At 41.8% G+C, this 23,309-nt stretch overlaps 1 protein-coding gene across 1 annotated transcript in view; it reads left to right on the top strand.

The window, feature by feature from the left end:
- The first annotated feature begins 2,576 nt into the window (after window positions 1–2,576).
- herc1 (HECT and RLD domain containing E3 ubiquitin protein ligase family member 1) overlaps window positions 2,577–23,309 on the top strand; it is a 45,623-nt gene continuing 24,890 nt past the window's right edge. The window contains 21 exon segments of the mRNA XM_057319056.1: window positions 2,577–2,793; window positions 7,298–8,256; window positions 8,454–8,549; window positions 9,488–9,682; window positions 9,800–10,114; window positions 10,207–10,303; window positions 10,402–10,545; window positions 10,714–10,841; window positions 11,060–11,204; window positions 12,335–12,506; window positions 12,905–13,039; window positions 13,246–13,411; window positions 13,539–13,664; window positions 13,753–13,965; window positions 14,112–14,264; window positions 14,342–14,474; window positions 14,560–14,751; window positions 15,081–15,296; window positions 15,597–15,770; window positions 16,182–16,296; window positions 16,381–16,501. Coding sequence (XP_057175039.1) covers window positions 7,327–8,256; window positions 8,454–8,549; window positions 9,488–9,682; window positions 9,800–10,114; window positions 10,207–10,303; window positions 10,402–10,545; window positions 10,714–10,841; window positions 11,060–11,204; window positions 12,335–12,506; window positions 12,905–13,039; window positions 13,246–13,411; window positions 13,539–13,664; window positions 13,753–13,965; window positions 14,112–14,264; window positions 14,342–14,474; window positions 14,560–14,751; window positions 15,081–15,296; window positions 15,597–15,770; window positions 16,182–16,296; window positions 16,381–16,501 — 3,966 coding nt within the window. The 5' untranslated portion in view covers window positions 2,577–2,793; window positions 7,298–7,326.

Genomic DNA, 23,309 nt, shown 5'->3' with positions numbered 1-23,309 from the left:
ACACACCACGTAGAAGTGGCTCAAGCTACCGAGTCCGATCGCTCTAACGGGCGCTTGATGCGCAAGAAAGTAGTCCTACCATCAGGAACATTTTAAATACGACAGCATGACAAACGTTGAAATTAAACATTTGAACAATGTCCTGTGGTCTGGTAACTGTGGTATAAGCGGAATAATTGACTCCGGTCCGTTCAATTATTCGAAAGTTAATGCACACCACATTGCAACAATAATGTACCTCTACAGTACATGTCTGTAGATAAAGTGGAACAATATGTAAAATTTGGGGAATAAAGGGGTAGTTGGGAAAATTAAAAAAATATTTATGAGGGAACTGCATGCCATATTAACTAAAAATATCAACATTGATTTTGTGCGTTACACATTAAAACTCATTAAAATAACTCATAATTAAAAGAAATGATTTGTGACCAACAATCCTAAAATCAATCAAATAAAAATTAATCCTAAAGTCAAAACTCAAAAGTCAAATTTACAGTTGACAGACTGCGTGCTTCATTCTTGCTGTCACATAATTTCCCCTTATTTCGTGTTTGCTATAATAATGAAATAAGAACCTCGTATTTAATTAATATCCAAAGAGCTTATTTATGGGTACATTGCAATTACAAAAATGTAGTGTGTGTTCATGCTAAGACTGATGTAAAGCAAACTGCAGGTCATGCATACCATGTAATATTAAAATAGTTACCCCTTAGTTTTAAAATACTTAAAGTATAAAGGTTTTTTTTAATTTTCTGACTTCTTCCCCAAACTTTGCATATTGTTCCCCTTTACCTACAGATATGTACTGTAGACGTACATTATTGTTACAATTAGTTACACTGTAAATTCTGTTTAACTATGCAGTACGTTGCGGGCCGTAATCTAAAGCCTTACCGAAAAAACTTATGTAAACTTCTAAATTAGGTCACTGCATGTGTACAAGCTGCGCCTCTAATCACTCTACTAGATTCTGCCTGTTTACTGGTAAGTAATACATTTATGCTTTAGGCCTGTCTTCTCCACCTTATTTAATTTCAACAGCTTTATCATATTGGGAAGCAGGTCACAAGAAAAAGATACATTTAATTGTATGAGTGCTGCAGTTTTTTTTTATCATACTTTATGGGTATTACTTGTTCTGTTAGATATATATATATATATACTGTATAAACAAGTCATACATTTACAGTTTCTTGACAAAAGAGGTGCTTTCTTACCTTTTTCAGATATAATTTATATAGGCCTATATGCTTGTTTTCCCGTGCATCTTGTATTTCATTGTCACATTTTGTCACTAAGAAGGGAATCATAACCAGGTTGTGTAAGTCAACTGTAAAGGCAAACAAGTGCTGTTTTGAATACCTGAATGACTCTTATAATGATTTGACTTGTTTTGCCTTATTACACCACAGAGTTTTTCATGATGCTTGATATTATGTCTTTTAGTAATAATTACAGCGTCCATAGACACAAGTCGTACTACGGCAATGCCAGTGTTTAACCTCACTACTACTACATGCAGCATACCACAGAAACTTATTGTTTTTGTCCTACAGGGGGCAATATTCACCTTTACAGTTTTTTATCTTATTCCAATAGGGCCAGCTGCTGGGGCAACGACCAGGCACTAACTGGGAATCAGGCGCTATGCATTGGTCATAGGGGAGACAGTCCCACTCAACAAAAATATTGTCTCAAGCCCTGAAATTGAAATTCAGCTCTGTTGTACGTATCTAGGCTTAGTAGGCAATTTTAACTACAGTCACACAGGGCATGATATTATGTATCGTTCAGGGGATTGGTCCACTGGTGTTTGGCTACTGTCATTTATAAAGGAAAGAAAGGATCAAGATGATCAAATGTCTCATTTAAATGAATTCAACACAGTGTAAAACGGCGAAAATGTGCTTCGTTTCAGCCCTTGTGCTGCTTGTGTGAGTGTTCTATTTCTTATTTGATGACTAGTCTGTTTTCATCTGTGTTTGTTTTAGTGTGTAGACACACTGAATACTTAACCTGCACAGTAATGTATGCATTTGTTGTTTATTAGGCCATACTGTCTTAATATTTAATGGGTTTTCTTAATCTCACAAACAAATTATCCACTCTTGCATAATACTTTGTGTATGTGTGTGAGGGAGTGAATGCGTCTACAGTGCACTGCTGTGTGCTGAGATAGTTCTGTTCTGGAGAAAATGTATCTGCACCCTGTGTGTGCAGCATAGATTAGTCACCCTTTTTTTAAAGTCATCATGCACAACCATGTTATGGTTTAGATATTAATGTCATGCAAAAGCATAGGTTTATTTTTAACCAAATAACTGGGTAATAATAACCAGTGACACAGGTGCTTGAATCTTATTGTCTAGTGTGCAAAGGAGTGGAAGTAGAGCTGTCACACGCAGAGGCTTCTTTGTTATGTTAAAAACAACACGCAGTCCATACATTTCGTGTATCAAATGAGTTTAAATAGTAAACATGAGCGCAAGTTGTGTTTTGCATTTATTTTATGAAAAACGTTCAGGCTTCGTGAGCGCTGTTGTGTTGTGGACCGGGTAATGAATGATTGGGAGGGACTGAACACTGAGACTGCTGCTTACTGCACAGCAGCTGAGTCGTGAGGGATTGAGCTCTGCTCCCCTCACTCCAAATTCTGAATTATTCAGACACCAGATCCTCAACCAAGCTTTCTCTATCATGCACTGTCACATGCAGGAGTCGATGGATCATTAATCACCATGAAAAACACTTTCGCACAGGCACCGAATAGGCCCTTGGCAGTTTATGGTAAGCGTCAGCCTCACCTTTCAGTTCTTTATTTCTACAGCAGCCGACAGGTCTACACCATGTCAAATGTGATTTTATGCGTAATCGTCTGAGCTTGCATTGGAGTGATCGGTATATGCTATGTGTCAAATGCATGCTTTGGTCGTCGTTGTGCGAAGAGTTCAATGTGAAATCAGGAGCTGAGCTGCCTCAGCCAGTAGCAGAGGAGGGGTGTTGATCACAGCTTGACAAGCAGACACAGGCAGCAGCTCAACACCCGGGATAATGAGACAAGCTACTCCTGCTAAACAGTTATACATTCGATATGCGTGTTACAATAACTGCTAACATTTTACCCAAAACTCTATTAACGTGATAATTCAATATTGTTAGACATCATGCGATGTAATGCTAGTGAAGAACTTCATTGCATTGGATTAGCTTAGCTTAGCTTATTTTAGCTTGCTGGCTTCCCCGTTCTATTAGCCTCTCTTGTGCTAACAAGCTAACGCCTATGGGTTAAGTTTCAAGAACAGACGGGAACACATAACTGTTCACTTAAAAATGAACCCCTGTAAAACCCCACTTTTAAAGTTACAGTTACAGATGTGCTGCTGGTCAAATGTAAAGATATAAGCACAGACATATGTTGTACAGAGAAAGAGAGCTTTACGTAATGCTAGCCGCTGAATGATTAAGCAAACCGCAACATAGTCAAAACGAACACTCACAATGACTAAAAACAGAGATGCTGAAATAGTTTCCCTGGGAGGTCACACTGTTCACAAGAATACCTGAAAGCTTGTTGGTACGATATGTGATGTGTAGAGTAGAGAGGTGGTTTCAAATGTACTGCTTTTAATGATGTACATTAGCTGACAACTTGTTACTTTGGGCCATTAGTTAAGTTGTTTTATATATTTTAACTGGCAGATGTATTAACCTATAGGCTTGGTGTTTAAATTATAATTATTATGACAATTTGATGTGTAATTCAATAAGGAGTGGGCAGTTCAGTAAGCACTTTATGTGCTCCTATACTGGAGAATAATAACCACTGCATTTGCAATATAAAGCACTACAGCAGTTTACAGTATGTGTGAGTTATATAGGCTAGTTACTGGCAGCAAAGTCATTTAGCCATTTAGAATCATTGCATGTTATCACAAAGGTTAGGGAGTTTGTGGACTGGATTGTTTAGTTTATAAAGTAGATAATTTAAATTGTATATGTGCATCAGGTGAATACTTTACCACGCATGTATTGGACATACATTTGCCATCTTTGTGTAATACTCTGTAATAAAACTAATTTTAAAGGAACAATTCACCCCAAAATGTATTTTTTTGTCTTCATTTACTTACTCTTAAATTGTTACAAATCTGTATAAATTTCTTTCTTCTGATGAACACAGAGAAGAATGCTTGTAACCAAACTGTTCTTGGCCACCATTGACTACCATAGTAGGGAATTTGTTTAATAAATGTATTTGTTCTGTTAAACACAGAAGATATTTTGAAGAATGTAGAAAAGCAAACAGTTCTGGGGCACTTTTGACTACCATTGTAATCTTTCCTACTTTGGTAGTAAGTCCAGTACCTCAGCGATTAGGTATTTTTGTAGGCTAACCCGTAAGTAAGCGCCGCGGTAGTTCCCTCGCCCGAAAGCCTATGCATTTTTCCCAGAGTTTTGGAAGATCGCAAAAAATAATCTCTGTGATTAACAACGGTTCATGATGTTTACACGATTTGTCTATCAAGCTAATCTTTACAAATGAACACCACATTTGTTACTTTTGAAGCCGAAATACAATCGGCAGAAGTAAAAAGCTAACACAATGCTGTAAACAGACTACACTTAGGGTCGCTCGATATCAACGTCACCACCACCAAGCCTCCGACAACTCTTTCAAACTTTATTAAAAATGTGTTCCCTAGAACGTAATTACTCTGTGAGTGAATCCACATCTAAGTTTAAGAGATTTGTGCCCATGATGTTATATTTGTGAGCTTTATATGAGCGATGACGTCTAACGTCCCCGATAAAGGAAGTAGTCTCTTTTAGAAACTTGTTAGCAACCGCTGTTTTTAAGACACAATAAAGCTTTAAAAAATCACAAGCGGGTTATAATTGGTGTGTTTTATGTCATAGAATAAAGCGTGAAAATATTTAGAGGTTTTGTTTACCACAGACCTTTTTTAGGGCGATTTACCAAAAACCCATTAAAAAAACCCATAGACATTAGAGCGATGGAACCGGAAGTCCAAAAATGCTAACTCAATTCTGGGTTTTGCATACAAAAATACGTCATCTCTGAGCCTCCCTATGGTGGCCAAGAACTGTTTGGTTCCAAACATCTTTCTCTGTGTTCATCAGAACAAAGAAATTTATAAAGATTTGAAACAACTCGAGGCTGAGTAATGAAGACAGAATATTTATTTTAGGGTGAACTGTCCCTTTAAGATTGGGCAATAAAAAAAATGAAAAAAGAAACCCAAAAAAGTTAAATTATGACCTTCTTATGATACAAACCCGATTCCAAAAAAGTTGGGACACTGTACAAATTGTAAATAAAAAAGGAATGCAATAATTTACGAATCTCATAAACTTATATTTTATTCACAATAGAATATAGATAACATATCAAATGTTGAAAGTGAGACATTTTGAAATGTCATGCCAAATATTGGCTCATTTTGGATTTCATGAGAGCTACACATTCCAAAAAAGTTGGGACAGGTAGCAATAAGAGGCCGGAAAAGTTAAATGTACATATAAGGAACAGCTGGAGGACCAATTTGCAACTTATTAGGTCAATTGGCAACATGATTGGGTATAAAAAAGAGCCTCTCAGAGTGGCAGTGTCTCTCAGAAGTCAAGATGGGCAGAGGATCACCAATTCCCCCAATGCTGCGGCGAAAAATAGTGGAGCAATATCAGAAAGGAGTTTCTCAGAGAAAAATTGCAAAGAGTTTGAAGTTATCATCATCTACAGTGCATAATATCATCCAAAGATTCAAAGAATCTGGAACAATCTCTGTGCGTAAGGGTCAAGGCCGGAAAACCATACTGGATGCCCATGATCTTCGGGCCCTTAGACGGCACTGCATCACATACAGGAATGCTACTGTAATGGAAATCACAACATGGGCTCAGGAATACTTCCAGAAAACATTGTCGGTGAACACAATCCACCGTGCCATTCGCCGTTGCCGGCTAAAACTCTATAGGTAAAAAAAGAAGCCATATCTAAACATGATCCAGAAGCGCAGGCGTTTTCTCTGGGCCAAGGCTCATTTAAAATGGACTGTGGCAAAGTGGAAAACTGTTCTGTGGTCCGACGAATCAAAATTTGAAGTTCTTTTTGGAAAACTGGGACGCCATGTCATCCGGACTAAAGAGGACAAGGACAACCCAAGTTGTTATCAGCTCTCAGTTCAGAAGCCTGCATCTCTGATGGTATGGGGTTGCATGAGTGCGTGTGGCATGGGCAGCTTACACATCTGGAAAGGCACCATCAATGCTGAAAGGTATATCCAAGTTCTAGAACAACATATGCTCCCATCCAGACGTCGTCTCTTTCAGGGAAGACCTTGCATTTTCCAACATGACAATGCCAGACCACATACTGCATCAATTACAACATCATGGCTGCGTAGAAGAAGGATCCGGGTACTGAAATGGCCAGCCTGCAGTCCAGATCTTTCACCCATAGAAAACATTTGGCGCATCATAAAGAGGAAGATGCGACAAAGAAGACCTAAGACAGTCGAGCAACTAGAAGCCTGTATTAGACAAGAATGGGACAACATTCCTATTCCTAAACTTGAGCAACTTGTCTCCTCAGTCCCCAGACGTTTGCAGACTGTTATAAAAAGAAGAGGGGATGCCACACAGTGGTAAACATGGCCTTGTCCCAACTTTTTTGAGATGTGTTGATGCCATGAAATTTAAAATCAACTTATTTTTCCCTTAAAATGATACATTCTCTCAGTTTAAACATTTGATATGTCATCTATGTTGTATTCTGAATAAAATATTGAAATTTGAAACTTCCACATCATTGCATTCTGTTTTTATTCACAATTTGTAGTGTCCCAACTTTTTTGGAATCGGGTTTGTAGTTTGCTGACTAGGTTAATAAGTTAATATTCAATGGGTTGAACCAAGACCTATATTTATTCACATGCGTTCAAGTTAAGTAAGGCTGTCACTTTGCTGTCAGTAGGAACTTTGGCACGTGTCATCACAATCTCTTTCTAGCTAGGTTAGTACTAAAGTTCAAGTTCAGTTCTTCAGAACTGAATATTTCATCACCGCATTGAAGAATGCTAAAAATCTTTTGACTTAGTTGTACTTGCTTGAGAGATAGATATAAGCTTGTATTCTTGAATGGTTTATGTTCAGCAAGTGAATTGCAGGTTGGTTTGCTTCATTTGCTAAGTAAGGAAAACAGGTTTCTCTGGTAATGTGTGCAAGGAAGCTCATGGCTGAAGTTGATTTTCTCTACCTGTTTGTCTCTCAGATGTGACGGTGTGGGTGTAAAGTGGCACAATGGCTGCAATGATACCACCGGTGAAGTTAAAATGGCTGGAGCACCTCAACAGCTCCTGGATTGCTGAGGACAGCGAGTCCATCTCCACCCGTGAAGGGGTTGCTCTGCTGTACAGCAAGCTTCTGGCTAATAAGGAGGTGGTTCTTCTTCCTCAGCAGGTGCTGTGTCTTAAAGGCCCCCAGCTGCCGGATTTTGAGCGGGAGTGTTTGTCCAGTGACGAACAAGAGCATTATTTGGATGCGCTGCTGGCCAGTCAGCTGGCCCTGGCCAAGACAGTCTGCTCGGATTCGCCTTTCGCCACTGCCCTACGCAAACGCCTACTGGTCTTACAGCGAGTGTTTTACGCAATTTCTAATAAATACCATGACAAAGGCAAAGTCAAGCAGCAGCAGCACTCAACTGAGAACACTCTGGGTTCTGCAGACTTACAAGCTGTTAGTGAGCGACCCCGCTCTAGTACGGATGCCCTTATTGAGATGGGCGTGCGGACAGGTCTCAGCTTGCTTTTCGCTTTGCTCAGACAGAGCTGGACGCTTCCACCGGCAGGTCCAGGAATCAACCTCTGCAACGATGTCATCACTACAGCCATCGAAGTGGTGGGTTCCCTTCCACCGCTCTCATTAGCCAACGAGAGCAAGATTCCACCTATGGGCCTGGACTGCTTGGCACAGGTGACCATGTTTCTGAAGGGAGTCACTATGCGGAACTCGGGGGCAGATGTGGTGGGGAGGAGGCTTGCGTGTGAGTTACTCCTTGGGTTGGCGGCGCAAAGAGGATCGCTGCGCTACCTGCTGGAGTGGGTTGAGATGGCTCTATCAGCATCAGCCAGCGTCAACAGCCTTGAGCCCAGCCAGGCTACACAAAGCCAGGAGGGACTAATGGGATACGACTGCTTCATGAACATTCTAATGCAGATGAGACGTTCACTGGTACGTGCTTACTAAACCAGTCTGTTTTCACAAGTGTTCTATAATTTCAGATGTTGTTTATGACACTAGTAATAACGAGGAAATGCTACATCTACAATTTATCCGGGTTTGCAGATACAGATGTTGAAGACGCGTCCTGGTTTTGTTTATAGCTGGGAGGCTGTTTTGATTATAATTTTGGTTGTCTGGTGTTGCAGGGTTCATCTGCTGATCGCAGCCAGTGGAGAGAGCCGACTCGCACACCCGATGGCCTCTGTTCCCTATATGAGGCCGCACTTTGTCTGTTTGAGGAGGTAAGAGATATAGAAAACAAGGGCTACACAATATGTCGAAATATCGCAATATGCATATTGCAATGGTTTGGAATAACTAAATAATTAAAAAAATTCCAAGTTATGTTTAATCAAAGTTTCAAGTTGATGCCTGATGTGTGGAAAGTGATCAATAATTAGAAAGAATGTGAAACATGTATGGTGGTTTTATATATATATTTTTTTAAATATGCTTTGATATAGTTTAAATTGATTTGACAGACTTAAAGCATTATCGTATTGTGTATTGCATATCAGATTATTTCGCATTTTCAGCTAATATCGCACAGCCCTACAGAAAACCATTATATTGACCATATACAGTACATAGATTGATATACCATTATTATTTTTTGTGTATATGCATTGTGTATTTATTATGTATGTATGTGTACAGTAATGTCATAAATTTTGAATTGGGTTGAATCTTCTTTAGAACATCATGGTAGGGATAGTGTGTTTCTGATGATTTGCAGTGTTTGACTTGCATTGAACATGTTTAGTCTGGCATCCAGCTGGCTCCAGAATCTTCCACATGCTTTCTAGCAAAATGTGGCCTAAAAATAATTTATTATTGATATGTTTTAACAGTGACTTTCATTTTGGCACTTGCATAAAGCCGTGACCACAATAAGCCACTAAACTCCTTTCTCATCAGTGTTCCTTGCATGTCCCTTCAGTTTTGCTCTAGGTATATAAACAGCGGTGTCACATTTCTTATCGATTTTAACTGTAACCCCAATTATATTTAATGGTTTGAGTTCTCTTCAGAGGTGTTTGGAGTGTTCTTTTTCTTGATGATGTACGTTCTGCACAGTACATAAACTCACAGTTTGACCTTTCACACCGGCTAACACTCACACTAAATCAACATTTTTGTGACTTCTAAAACTAACGTAAAATTGGTTCTGTTGTTTAAGGTGTGCCGTATGGCTTCAGACTACTCTAGAACATGTGCGAGTCCAGAAAGCATCCAGGCGGGTGAGGCGACTATGGTTTCTGAAACCTGTGAGGTGTACGTATGGGGCAGCAACAGCAGCCACCAGCTTGTCGAGGGCACACAAGAGAAAATCCTGCAGCCTAAACTAGCTCCCAGCTTTAGCGATGCACAAACGGTAGGACAAATTTTCATAATTCATTCATACATGTTGATCTCCTCGGCTCCCACAATAGATGGTTTTCTTTTCTATCATGCATTTCTTTCTGACCAAATCAGGGTTTTTTTTTTTCAGATTGAAGCTGGCCAGTACTGCACTTTTGTCATTTCCTCTGACGGTTCAGTCCGAGCGTGTGGCAAGGGTAGCTATGGCCGCCTAGGACTGGGTGACTCAAATAACCAGTCCACTCTTAAGAAGCTGACTTTCGAACCTCACCGTGCCATTAAGAAAGTGTCATCGTCCAAAGGCTCGGACGGCCACACGTTGGCATTCACCAGTGAAGGTGGGGAGGTGTTCAGCTGGGGTGATGGAGACTATGGCAAACTAGGTCATGGGAACAGCTCAACCCAGAAATACCCTAAACTAATACAGGGCCCTCTACAAGGAAAGGTACTGAATTCATAGTTATGCTTCACTTTTCAGGCATTCTAACCAAATATCAAATTATTTACATCTTGTTGGGGGTGGGTGTGTGTTTGTAGGTGGTGGTTTGTGTGTCAGCAGGTTATAGACATAGCGCTGCAGTCAGTGAGGATGGAGAACTCTACACATGGGGAGAGGGGGACTTTGGTAGATTAGGTACAATCTAACTTTATTACTGTTATATGCCTGTTATCTACATTTGTAGTGTATATTGCAGATTTGTGTCATTGATTGTGTTTGTCAACACATTGTAGGTCATGGTGATAGTAACAGTAGGAACATTCCCACACTAGTTAAGGACATCAGTAACGTGGGTGAGGTTTCCTGTGGAAGCTCCCACACCATTGCTCTGTCTAAAGATGGACGTACCGTCTGGTCCTTTGGAGGTGGAGACAATGGTGAGTTGAGCTTGACCTGTGGAGCTGGGGCTACTGAGCAGACATTTGTATTTACAGGATTAATGTCCTGTATGTGATGTCAATTGCCCGTCCGTTCCAAGTGTACAGTATGTGTTAATGGGAGTTTTATAACCCATGCCTTGCATCGTTGTTGGTGTTTTTGTGCAGGTAAACTGGGTCACGGAGACACCAATCGAGTGTATAAACCTAAGGTGGTAGAGGCGCTCCAGGGAATGTTCATACGCAAAGTCTGTGCTGGCAGCCAATCCTCTCTGGCCCTGACCTCCACTGGACAAGTATTAAAAATGATTAAAATGATTAAAAATCAACATGAACCTATAATGTGACTTCTGAATAGAACTGGGTATTCATTGAGAATAAAATGTAGTGAGGGGCTTGACCAATGTTAAATTCAGACAGTTAAAGTCAAGACAGTATTATGGGGTCAGATTAGATTCAACAGCACAATAAAATGTATATTCATTCACTGTTTATGTATGTGTGTATTTCGCAGGTGTATGCTTGGGGATGTGGTGCATGTCTTGGCTGTGGTTCGTCTGAGGCTACAGCTCTGAGGCCAAAACTGACCGAGGAACTTGCCACAACCAGAGTAGTAGACATCTCAATAGGAGACAGCCACTGCCTTGCTTTATCGCATGGTAAGACATCATGCGCAAAAGATCTCTATCTGCACAATATGCTTAAAAGCATTACTGAGTACAGCTAGAGATTTCTGTACACACTGTACACTGCGCTGCATGTTACACTGTATAATCAAATAATCAGTACAGTGTAATGTTGGTAGGTTTATATTTTTCTACTCACTGTTATTATATTTTCACTTTCAGTCTTGCATGACACATAGATTTTTTTCTTCTGTAAACTGAAAAAATAAATGGCTAGTGATAAAGAGCTGTACAGTAAGAGTTGTTTGAACTGTAGTTTGAGATAGAGGAGATGGAGGGGTCGATCAGATTAGTAGCAGAGGAGTATGTGCTGACTCAGAGAGACAGAGCAGGACAGGATGAAGCGAGGGGGCCTCACACATAACATCACAGACAATCTGACGCTGTGTGCTTAAAGAGAACATGCAGCTCACGTTGGTTAGTAAAACATTGTTTCCTGACGTTTAGCTTATGCTAGACTCTCTCACAGGCCTATAGTTCAAAGTGCACAAGATTGTCATTTTATAAAAAGCTTTACTGTTGAATGCAATTGTTAAAGGGGTCATATGACAAGGCTAAAACGAATATTATCGTTTGATTTAGATGTAATGCAATGTGTATACACGATTTAAGGTTCAAAAACGATGTATTTTCCACATACCGCGGATGTTTGTATCTCCTCTTTGCCCAGCCTCTCTGAAACGCGTGGATTTTTTACAAAGCTCATCGCTCTGAAAAGCGAGGTGTGCTATGATTGGCCAGTTAAGCAGTGCGTAGTGATTGGTCGAATACTGCAAGTGTGTGACGGAAATGTAACACCTCTTACCATATTTGGAACATCAGGTTCCAAAGCAATACTGACAGGTACTCCCACCTTACTTGTGTATACATTTGAGCGGTCTTAGTCAAATCATACCACTAACTGATGTAGATTTGTGGGGGTGTGGTTACAGGAGGCATTTCAGGCAGGTATGGGTGAGCATTCGCTTTTAGATAGAATGCATCTTTTGCACCATAGACACAGAAAAACACGTATTCGTGCCATATGACCCCTTTAATAAACTAGCTGCTGGGCTTATAAAAGTTGCTCTAGTTTTTGTTTGACTGATTTTCTTTCGTTAAAGACAATGAAGTGTACGCCTGGGGGAATAACTCCATGGGTCAGTGCGGTCAGGGGAACTCCACTGGCCCCATCACCAAGCCCAAGAAGGTGATTGGATTAGATGGAGTTGCCATTCAGCAGATCTCTGCTGGCACCTCCCACAGCCTGGCATGGACTGCTTTGCCTAGAGACAGGTTAGCAAAACCTTTGAAGCCCCCTGATAAGTGGAATCTTTTGCATAATCTCCCTTGTTGTACCTAAATACATCATATTTTAATGTATTTTGTCTCTGGAATTAGTTTGTATATGAAGAGTTTGGTTCCAAAATGAGATTTACTTGTTTCAAAAATCATGTTTTTTAATATGTTATCATGTTTTTATTGTGTTAGTTAGCTGGGTAACTGCAGTTTGATTGATATTAATTGGAATGCAAAATAAACAAACATGATTTTTGAAAAAACAAATCTCATTTTGGAACCAAACTCTTCACATATAGACGCTTGTCTTTTTTCTATGTGCTCAATTTTTTTTAATTTTCAAATCGTTACATTTTCAAGTCATTATTTGTGTATGTTTGTGTGCGTGTGAACAGACAGGTGGTGGCCTGGCACAGGCCGTATTGTGTGGACCTGGAAGAAAGCACTTTCTCTCACCTCCGTTCGTTTCTGGAGCGATATTGTGACGGCATCAATAAAGAGATCCCACCACTGCCTTTTCCATCCTCCAAGTGCGTATTCTGCCCCACCATAGACTATTGTTTCTTTTATGGTCACTTAAATGTAGACCCTTGATTTTGGTTAGAATACCATTTTCAGTATTTTCTCTGAATATGTTCCAATCAATATTATAAAACACCCTGAAGATTATTAAATATTCAGTGTGTGCTTTCTTGCACTATAAATTTAAAGTATACATTTGTTTTTGGACCAACAGGGAACATCATAACTTCTTGAAGCTGTGTCTGCGACTCTTGTCCAATCACCTGGCTCTAGCAATGGCAGGGGGTGTGGCCACCAGTATTTTGGGGCGGCAAGCACGGCCACTCCGTAATCTGCTCTTCAGACTGATGGACGCATCAGTGCCAGATGAAATTCAAGAGGTCTGTGTTTTCGTTTTTTTTAATCGTCCATTGATTTGTATCTTTTTTTTCCCATTAAATTGAATTCAACAGTTGACAGTTGGCCTGTATCCTTGTCTGATCTATGAAGTTTCTTTGGGTTCTGTAGGCTGTCATTGAGACTCTGTCAGTGGGAGCAACAATGCTGTTGCCTCCTTTAAGGGAGCGAATGGAGCTGCTCCACTCGCTCCTTCCTCAAGGACCAGACCGCTGGGAGAGCCTCTCCAAAGGACAGGTACGTGCTTTAACCTGTGAGGAACAGACTGTCTAAGTGAACTTTTACTAGTCAGTGGTACTCATCTGTGTTTGTGTTTCTGTCACAGAGGATGCAGTTAGACATCATTCTCACTAGTCTGCAGGATCACACTCACGTGGCGTCTCTGCTGGGCTACAGCACTCCACCAGATGCCTCTGAGCCTCCTGCTCAACCCTCCGACTCTACTCACGTGCCTGGCACACACGCCGATACACATCCTGACACACACTTGGCAGAGATCCTTATGAAAACTCTGCTCAGGAACCTCGGCTTTTACACGGTCAGTCCTTAAGAGTCCACCAAGAGCTCTCAGATATAGCCACTGATCTATAATAAAGAACAGATGATGTCATAATATTGATATCAAACTGCCCATTCCTACAGTATTCAACAACAAGAGGTTTCCTGTGTGTGTTAAATTCACAGGACCAGGCTTTTGGAGAGCTGGAGAAGAACAGCGATAAGATCTTGCAGGGAACGTCATCATCTGATAGCAGTCAGCCCGCTCACCTGCATGAGCTGCTCTGTTCCTTACAGAAGCAACTACTGGCCTACTGCCATATCAACTGTGTTACAGAGGTACACACACAAATCTGCACAAAAATCAGGCCACGGCAAGTGTTTTAGTGGGTCTGATGTTTATTTGTGTTTGTCAGGGTTCCAGCAGTGTTGCACTCCTCCATAAACACCTGCAGTTACTGCTGCCTCACGCAACTGATATCTACAACCGATCCACAACTCTTTTGAGGGAAAGTTCTGGAAACGGCAGCGTGCGTGAAAAGCTACGAGGTATAAATATCACAGACAATCTTACTCACATTTTTAAACAGATGATGGACTCGTCTCTAATGTTTTCTGTGTGTGACTATGGTAGATGTGATCTACATGTCTGCTGCGGGCAGTATGCTCTGTCAGATTGTGACGTCCTTGCTGTTGTTGCCTGTATGGGTGGCACGGCCGCTGCTCGGCTTCCTCTTAGACCTGCTTCTCCCTCTCGACCGTCTCAACAGACTTCTGCCTGCCGCTGCTCCTCTGGAGGAGCAGGAGCTTCAGTGGCCTCTACATGGTAAGATCAGATCTTCAGATCTGTTGTGCTGCTGTCCTGTCCTGAAATGAACAAGAATCAGTGCTACAGTGTCATTCAAACATGATCAGACATGATGTTCAGGATGGATCTAGTACGATCACTATTGCCTCCCCCAACCATTTAAGGCATTTAAGTGCTGTGAAACAAAACACGATGTGAAAAACACAACATTTTATTGAAAGAACTGTCGCTCTAGGCAAGTCAGGTGTTAAACTGCTTGTTGGTTTAATATCTGAAATAGTTTTAAATAAGTTGTTCTGGCATTCACATGTCAAAGAAAGTTTTTGTCTTTTCTCGTCTTCCTGTAGGAACCCCAGATCTGGGTGATCCGGTGTGTGTGCCAGGGCCGGCGCAGTGCTGGGTGTGGCTGGTGGATCTAGAGCGTACTGTCGCCCTGTTGGTGGGACGCTGTCTTGGGGGAATGCTGCAGGGAGCTCCGCCCTCACCAGAAGAGCAGCACACTGCCCATTGGCTCAAAACACCGCTCTTCAGTAACGGCTTAGAGACTGACATACCCCAGCTTGGTAAGCACACAAACTCATTAATCACAACAGAAGCATGTGAATGTGTTTGTGCAGAACTAACATGTCTCTGACAAACGCCAAGTCAGCATTAAAATGAACACTTGTTATTTGTTAATGCACATTCGAGCTCTTATTATGAACAAATCTGTGCATGCCATTCCAGAGGAAAAAGATTGATTTTGTATTGAAACTTTTTTCTTGTTGAATGTTTTGTTTCACTCTGAAATACGACACATGGAAGTAAATGGGTTGTGATTGTTGTTTATGTTGATATTAAAGCTAAATGCGCATGTGTTTCAGATGCTTGTATCAGCTCTTTGCTGGAAGTGGCTCTTTGTGGGAATGAAGAGCAAAGACCATTTGACTGTCAGTTATGTGCAGATGTGACTGTGATGGTGGATTTGGCTCTTGGATCGACTAAAGAACCCACAAACAGCCTGTGGACAAACATGCAGGACTATGCCATCAGCAAGGGTATGACATCACACAACCTAAAACACAGTATGTAGGGGTGTGTGACTTGCAGGGCTTGCAAGGCTGTTGAGTTTGCCACTTGCAGAGCATAGAGCCATCAAGTCAGATACTACATGTACATTACATGTAATATTTTTCAGATAAACAAACCTTTGGACATAACATTTGAATGGAAAAACACAATATAAATACTGTAATTAAGATTACAACAAACATGAATAGATATTGATAAAACATTTTCGTAATTTTTCTCATGTTTTAAAAGAGGGCATTGGAAAAATTCAATTCCTAAAAGCTTGCGAAACCTTTCGACGTCACGAGTTAGCCCATTTATGCATTTGTTGAGAATTGTGTAAACCTGGATCTGTCGATGCAGTTTAAGTACATTTTTGAGTGTTCATGTGTTTGTAGATTGGGATAGTGCATCACTGCCCAATGAAGCTCTGCTAGATATGGTGTCTCGCTTTGTTCTGGCTGTACTGCTGAAACACACAGGGCTGCTGGGGCAGGCTTGTGGAGAGGGGAGGTATGACCTCATATCAAACATCATTATAGAATCACCACAGAATAACTCATTATAGGTACAACTGAAAGTTTTATCTTCCTGCAGGTATCAGCCATGTAAGCTGTTGGCAGAGGTCTATCGCAGTGTTTATAAAGTGAGGAATCGCCTGTTGGCTTGCAAGAACATGGAGCTCATCCAGACCCGGTCTTTATCCAGAGAGCGCAGAGTATGAATTCATCATCTTACTTGCATACTAGTCATGCATACTAGTTAGAGGCTGTGTCCACCGAGGCATTTACACCTGTGGCCGGCGTGTTTTTTCAATTGTTTTCAACGGTAACGCCGTAAAGCCATCAGTTGACTTTTTTCCGCTCAGCATTCCACTGGGCGCCCAGAGTTGAAAAATGCTCAACTTTGGGCAGAACGCTGCGCCTGCAGCGGCCGTTTTCAGCCACGTAAATGCGCCTCGGTGGACACAGCCCCTTACTCTGGAGTCCAATGTCTGAGATTACTAGTTTCTTTGCTTCTATTTTGTGTTTCCTATGTTAATGCAACATTTTTATCATAAATAAAATGAGGAAAAATATAGTTTTCAGAGAGATTCAATGTCACAAATTGTAAAAAGAATTTAGGATTTAGTATACGGTATGTCCTCCTTTTACGTTAACTACAGCAAGCTGGCATGAACTGCAAGTTTGTGCAAGACCTGATGAAACGCAATGTCCCAGCATTACTGAAAACATTCAAAGAACGTCTTGTGTTCTTCATTGGAAAGAAGAAAATCTTAACTTTGTCAGTGTCACCGATTTGCTGACCTACAAAAGTATAGAATCAATTTTTTTAAATATCGTAAAAGTCATTTCCATATTCAATAAAAAGGTTGAACCCCACTGTATATGGGCCATTCTACAGAATTTGTGCAAACTGCTGTCCCACATCAAAAAACACATTTAAAAAGTATTCAAGTATTCAAATCTAAATTGTTTACTAAGATCCTTCTATTCTCTATTGAAACCCACAATAATATTTAAAATATCAGTAAGCTTAATATACAAACCCGATTCCAAAAAAGTTGGGACACTGTACAAATTGTGAATAAAAACAGAATGCAATGATGTGGAAGTTTCAAATTTCAATATTTTATTCAGAATACAACATAGATGACATATCAAATGTTTAAACTGAGAGAATGTATCATTTTAAGGGAAAAATAAGTTGATTTTAAATTTCATGGCATCAACACATCTCAAAAAAGTTGGGACAAGGCCATGTTTACCACTGTGTGGCATCCCCTCTTCTTTTTATAACAGTCTGCAAACGTCTGGGGACTGAGGAGACAAGTTGCTCAAGTTTAGGAATAGGAATGTTGTCCCATTCTTGTCTAATACAGGCTTCTAGTTGCTCGACTGTCTTAGGTCTTCTTTGTCGCATCTTCCTCTTTATGATGCGCCAAATGTTTTCTATGGGTGAAAGATCTGGACTGCAGGCTGGCCATTTCAGTACCCGGATCCTTCTTCTACGCAGCCATGATGTTGTAATTGATGCAGTATGTGGTCTGGCATTGTCATGTTGGAAAATGCAAGGTCTTCCCTGAAAGAGACGACGTCTGGATGGGAGCATATGTTGTTCTAGAACTTGGATATACCTTTCAGCATTGATGGTGCCTTTCCAGATGTGTAAGCTGCCCATGCCACACGCACTCATGCAACCCCATACCATCAGAGATGCAGGCTTCTGAACTGAGCGCTGATAACAACTTGGGTTGTCCTTGTCCTCTTTAGTCCGGATGACATGGCGTCCCAGTTTTCCAAAAAGAACTTCAAATTTTGATTCGTCTGACCACAGAACAGTTTTCCACTTTGCCACAGTCCATTTTAAATGAGCCTTGGCCCAGAGAAAACGCCTGCGCTTCTGGATCATGTTTAGATATGGCTTCTTTTTTGACCTATAGAGTTTTAGCCGGCAACGGCGAATGGCACGGTGGATTGTGTTCACCGACAATGTTTTCTGGAAGTATTCCTGAGCCCATGTTGTGATTTCCATTACAGTAGCATTCCTGTATGTGATGCAGTGCCGTCTAAGGGCCCGAAGATCACGGGCATCCAGTATGGTTTTCCGGCCTTGACCCTTACGCACAGAGATTGTTCCAGATTCTCTGAATCTTTGGATGATATTATGCACTGTAGATGATGATAACTTCAAACTCTTTGCAATTTTTCTCTGAGAAACTCCTTTCTGATATTGCTCCACTATTTTTCGCCGCAGCATTGGGGGAATTGGTGATCCTCTGCCCATCTTGACTTCTGAGAGACACTGCCACTCTGAGAGGCTCTTTTTATACCCAATCATGTTGCCAATTGACCTAATAAGTTGCAAATTGGTCCTCCAGCTGTTCCTTATATGTACATTTAACTTTTCCGGCCTCTTATTGCTACCTGTCCCAACTTTTTTGGAATGTGTAGCTCTCATGAAATCCAAAATGAGCCAATATTTGGCATGACATTTCAAAATGTCTCACTTTCAACATTTGATATGTTATCTATATTCTATTGTGAATAAAATATAAGTTTATGAGATTCGTAAATTATTGCATTCCTTTTTTATTCACAATTTGTACAGTGTCCCAACTTTTTTGGAATCGAGTTTGTATATAAAATCATAATTTATTGGATACAATTTCAATTGTCCCAAACCCCTAAATTTCAACTTATGTGAATGATATTAAAATCATTCACTTTAGAGGAACTAAATCTCGAGCACATAATACCTCATCGCATTGATTCACTATAAGTTCCTGTTGTTTACATTATGCACATACGGCCCGATTGCCAACAAAACACAGACATATGACTTGGTTTGACTTACCGCGTGCGGTTCATGTGGGGCATCTTTTAGCTCTGGGACCGCTCCCTCTATCAATTTCAAACGGTCTGCAAATCCAGCGTAATCCAGTGTTTATATAACATCCATCACTGAAATGCCTTGAACAAACAAACACACCTCAACTTCTCTCACTATTGCAAGAGCCCACAGCGCAGCCAATCTTGACGCAGCGTAGCCAATCTTGATGGTAGGTGGGTCGCTCTCGGTTGACGCGTGGGCAGGCTATTTCTTTAGCCTTACCGTGAGCGTTTTTTTTTTCGGGAGAATTGCCCAATAAGGGACTAAGAAAAGTTGTTACGTAACGGTTCTCTTTCTAACACTCGTTTGGTATCTCACTATGGGAACGCCTCTGTTGTGACCGATTGCGGAAGCACCAATGAAGAGGACGATGAAGACATCATTCTTCCCCCGATTCAGTCCCGTCCCCTGAGCGCACAGGATGAGAGCTCACCCTCCCCTGTTCAATTAGATCCAGATCTTATCGAAGTGTGTCGGAGGGCAGCGGCGAGATTGTCCATCAAGTGACCAACCCAACTGGCAGGAAAGGGGGCTGAAAGGGATTTATATGACGGGAAAAGACTTCTGTCACGTCTCCCACCAGCGAGGCAGTTTATTCCAGCCGTCCCAGCCTGTGTGGATGAAATGAAGAGGTTCTGGGACAGACCTTTTTCCCATTGAGTTCCCGTCAAGGGCTTCTCAAGGCTGGACGTTCAGGATATGGAGGATTTAGGAATGGCGGATCCTCCCAGGGTTGAAACATCGGTGACAACCCATTTGCACCCGAGCCGCAAGGCGGTTTTCTCTTCAGCGGGTACCTCGCTGCCAGGGAAAACAGCGTTGTACAGCCTCTGTTTTTCAAAAGATTTACAAAGCTTCAGCCTTAGCCGTCCGCACCTCCTCACGGCATACCAAGCAGGGTTACTCGAGGAGAAAGGTCGTCAGCTGAACTCCTGACTTCCAAACACGATGCTCTGGGAGGAGATATGTGTGATCGCAGATTTAATCTTGCGCACGTCCCGTGGAGCCGTTCAAAGTTGCGGACGAAGCATGGGCTTGGCAGTTGCAGGGGAGAGATCTCTCTGGCTAAGTTTTTGTCTGGGCTCTCTGACAAGAAGTTAGAGTTTTTTGATGCCCCCAAAGGCTATGTTCCGTGCGACCGTGGCCGCTATGTGCCAACAATGTGATCTGCGGAAAAAAGAGGGAGAGGCATTTGAGGCTTGCCAACCTAGAAAGCCGAAGGCTCGGACTTATCATCCAAGCCGGCCGAACATCAGACCCTCGGGGAGAGGGGGACACGTGGACTATCAGCCCTCCCGTCCTGCCCCACCACCACAGCAGCCAGGGAATGCACCCCCTCAGCCTAAGCCTGGTTTTGTGAAGCCTAAACAGTCTTATGCGGCCTTGGCAGTGAAACCGCAGAGTGCATGTCTCACTAGAATGCATGAGCGCTCTCCGTCACTGGAGAGCCCCATCTTTTCTCAAGACAAGATGCCCTCTGGGTGCGGTCTTGTTGAGAGCCAGTGAAAGAGCTGTCTTAAATGAAAGCAGCTTTAAAGCGATGCTATCAATGGGCTCAAATGGGGCTTTTGAAAGCCTGTCTAGGACCATAGGCAAGTCCCACGGCGAGACCAAAGGCTTTGATACTAGGTGTAATCTACATGCACCTCTCATAAATCGACAGATGAGAGGATGCTGGCCAATAGTTCCCGAGTCCAAAGCTATATGACATGCCGAAATAGCGGCCAGATAGACTTTGACCATAGAAAAGGCTCTGCACTTATCTAGCAGGTCTTGTAAGCTTCGCTTACGTATGTACTAAGAACTCGCACACTTCGCAAGAGCAACCAGTTATTTGTCTCATGGGCTGATGCTTATAAAGGAAGACCTATCTCCCGACAGTGTCTTTCCCACTGGATGGTAGAGACTATCGTGTTATGTTACAATAATGCGAATATAGATCCCCGGCCAGACTAAGAGCCCATTCCACCAGAGCGTCTTGGGCACTGTTTGAAGGAATCTCGAAACAAGAAATTTGTGCAGCAGCCAGCTGGTCTTCTCCGCACACATTTGTTCGTTTCTATAAATTGGATGTGACAGAACCCTCTCTCGCTCACTCGGTCCTAGGGGCGAGTGATCGGGATGTACAATGATTACTGGGGCGTTCTTTATGATGAATCAGCGATCCTCATTAACCTCGTTTTTTTATACACCTGCTTCGTCAGCATATCAGCAATACGGGAGTTGTCTATATCCCATAGTGAGATACCGAACGAGTGTTAGAAAGAGAAATTTAGGTTACTAATGTAACCCTGGTTCTCTGATAACATGAAGTGAGGAATCTCACAACATTGCCCTCCTTGCCTATTTTGCACGGAGAAGAGATATGCGGAGAGTGACGAAACAGCAGGCAGTGACGGCTTATATAACTATATAAAATATCAACTAAGATGTTATGATAGTGTTTGGTTCAATGTATATACACTGACCAAAATTATAAACGCAACACTTTTGTTTTTGCCGCCATTTTTCATGAGCTGAACTCAAAGATGTAAGACTTTTTCTATGTACACAAAAGGCCTATTTCTCTCAAATTTTGTTCACAAATCTGTCTAAATCTGTGTTAGTGAGCACTTCTCCTTTGCAGAGATAATCCATCCACCTCACAGGTGTGGCATATCAAGATGCTGATTAGACAGCATGATTATTGCACAGGTGTGCCTTAGGCTGGCCACAATAAAAGGCCATTCTAAAATGTGCAGTTTTATCACACAGCACAATGCCACAGATGTCGCAAGTTTTGAGGGAGCATGCAATTGGCATGCTGACTCCAGGAATGTCCACTAGAGCTGTTGCCCGTGAATTGAATGTTCATTTCTCTACCATAAGCTGTCTCCAAAGGCGTTTCAGAGAATTTGGCAGTACATCCAACCGGCCTCACAACAGCAGACCACGTATAACCACACCAACCCAGGACCTCCACATCCAGCATCTTCACCTCCAAGATCGTCTGAGACCAGCCACCCGGACAGCTGCTTCAACAATCGGTTTGCATAACTCATCGGGGTCTCGACCTGACTGCAATTCGTTGTCGTAACAGACTTGAGTGTGCAAATGCTCACATTCGATGGCATCTGGCACTTTGGAGAGGTGTTCTCTTCACGGATGAATCCTGGTTTTCACTGTACAGGGCAGATGGCAAACAGCATGTATGGTGTCGTGTGGGTGAGCGGTTTGCTGATGTCAACGTTGTGGATCGAGTGGCCCATGGTGGCGGTGGGGTTATGGTATGGGCAGACGTGTGTTATGGACAATGAACACAGGTGCATTTTATTGATGGCATTTTGAATGCACAGAGATACCGTGACGAGATCCTGAGGCCCATTGTTGTGCGATTCATCCACGACCATCACATCACGTTGCAGCATGATAATGCACGGCCCCATGTTGCAACGATCTGTACACAATTCCTGGAAGCTGAAAACATCCCAGTTCTTGCATGGCCAGCATACTCACCGGACATGTCACCCATTGAGCATGTTTGGGATGCTCTGGATCGGCGTATACGACAGCGTGTTCCAGTTCCTGCCAATATCCAGCAACTTCGCACAGCCATTGAAGAGGAGTGAACCAACATTCCACAGACCCCAATCAACAACCTGATCAACTCTATGTGAAGAAGATGTGTTGCACTGCGTGAGGCAAGTGGTGGTCATACCAGATACTGACTGGTTTTCGGACCCTCCGGACCCCCCTAATACAGTAAAACTGCACATTTAAGAGTGGCCTTTTATTGTGGCCAGCCTAAACCACACCTGTGCAATAATCATGCTGTCTAATCAGCATCTTGATATGCTACACCTGTGAGGTGTATGGATTATCTTGGCAAAGGAGAAGTGCTCACTAACACAGATTTATACAGATTTGTGAACAATATTTGAGAGAAATAGGCCTTTTGTGTACATAGAAAAAGTCTTAGATCTTTGAGTTCAGCTCATGAAATATGGGGGCAAAAACAAAAGTGTTGCGTTTATAATTTTGGTCAGTGTATAAACTAATGAATCCTTAACTTTGAAATTAGTGTTATTAATTGTATGCCTTTTACAAAGAAAGATTGCATTCAAAATACAACAAATCTCATCAATTAGATTTAA

Source organism: Triplophysa rosa, linkage group LG1 (genome assembly GCF_024868665.1).
Source record: "Triplophysa rosa linkage group LG1, Trosa_1v2, whole genome shotgun sequence".
NCBI classification, from domain to species: Eukaryota; Metazoa; Chordata; class Actinopteri; order Cypriniformes; family Nemacheilidae; genus Triplophysa; species Triplophysa rosa.
This window is presented reverse-complemented; position numbering and strand designations above follow the sequence as displayed.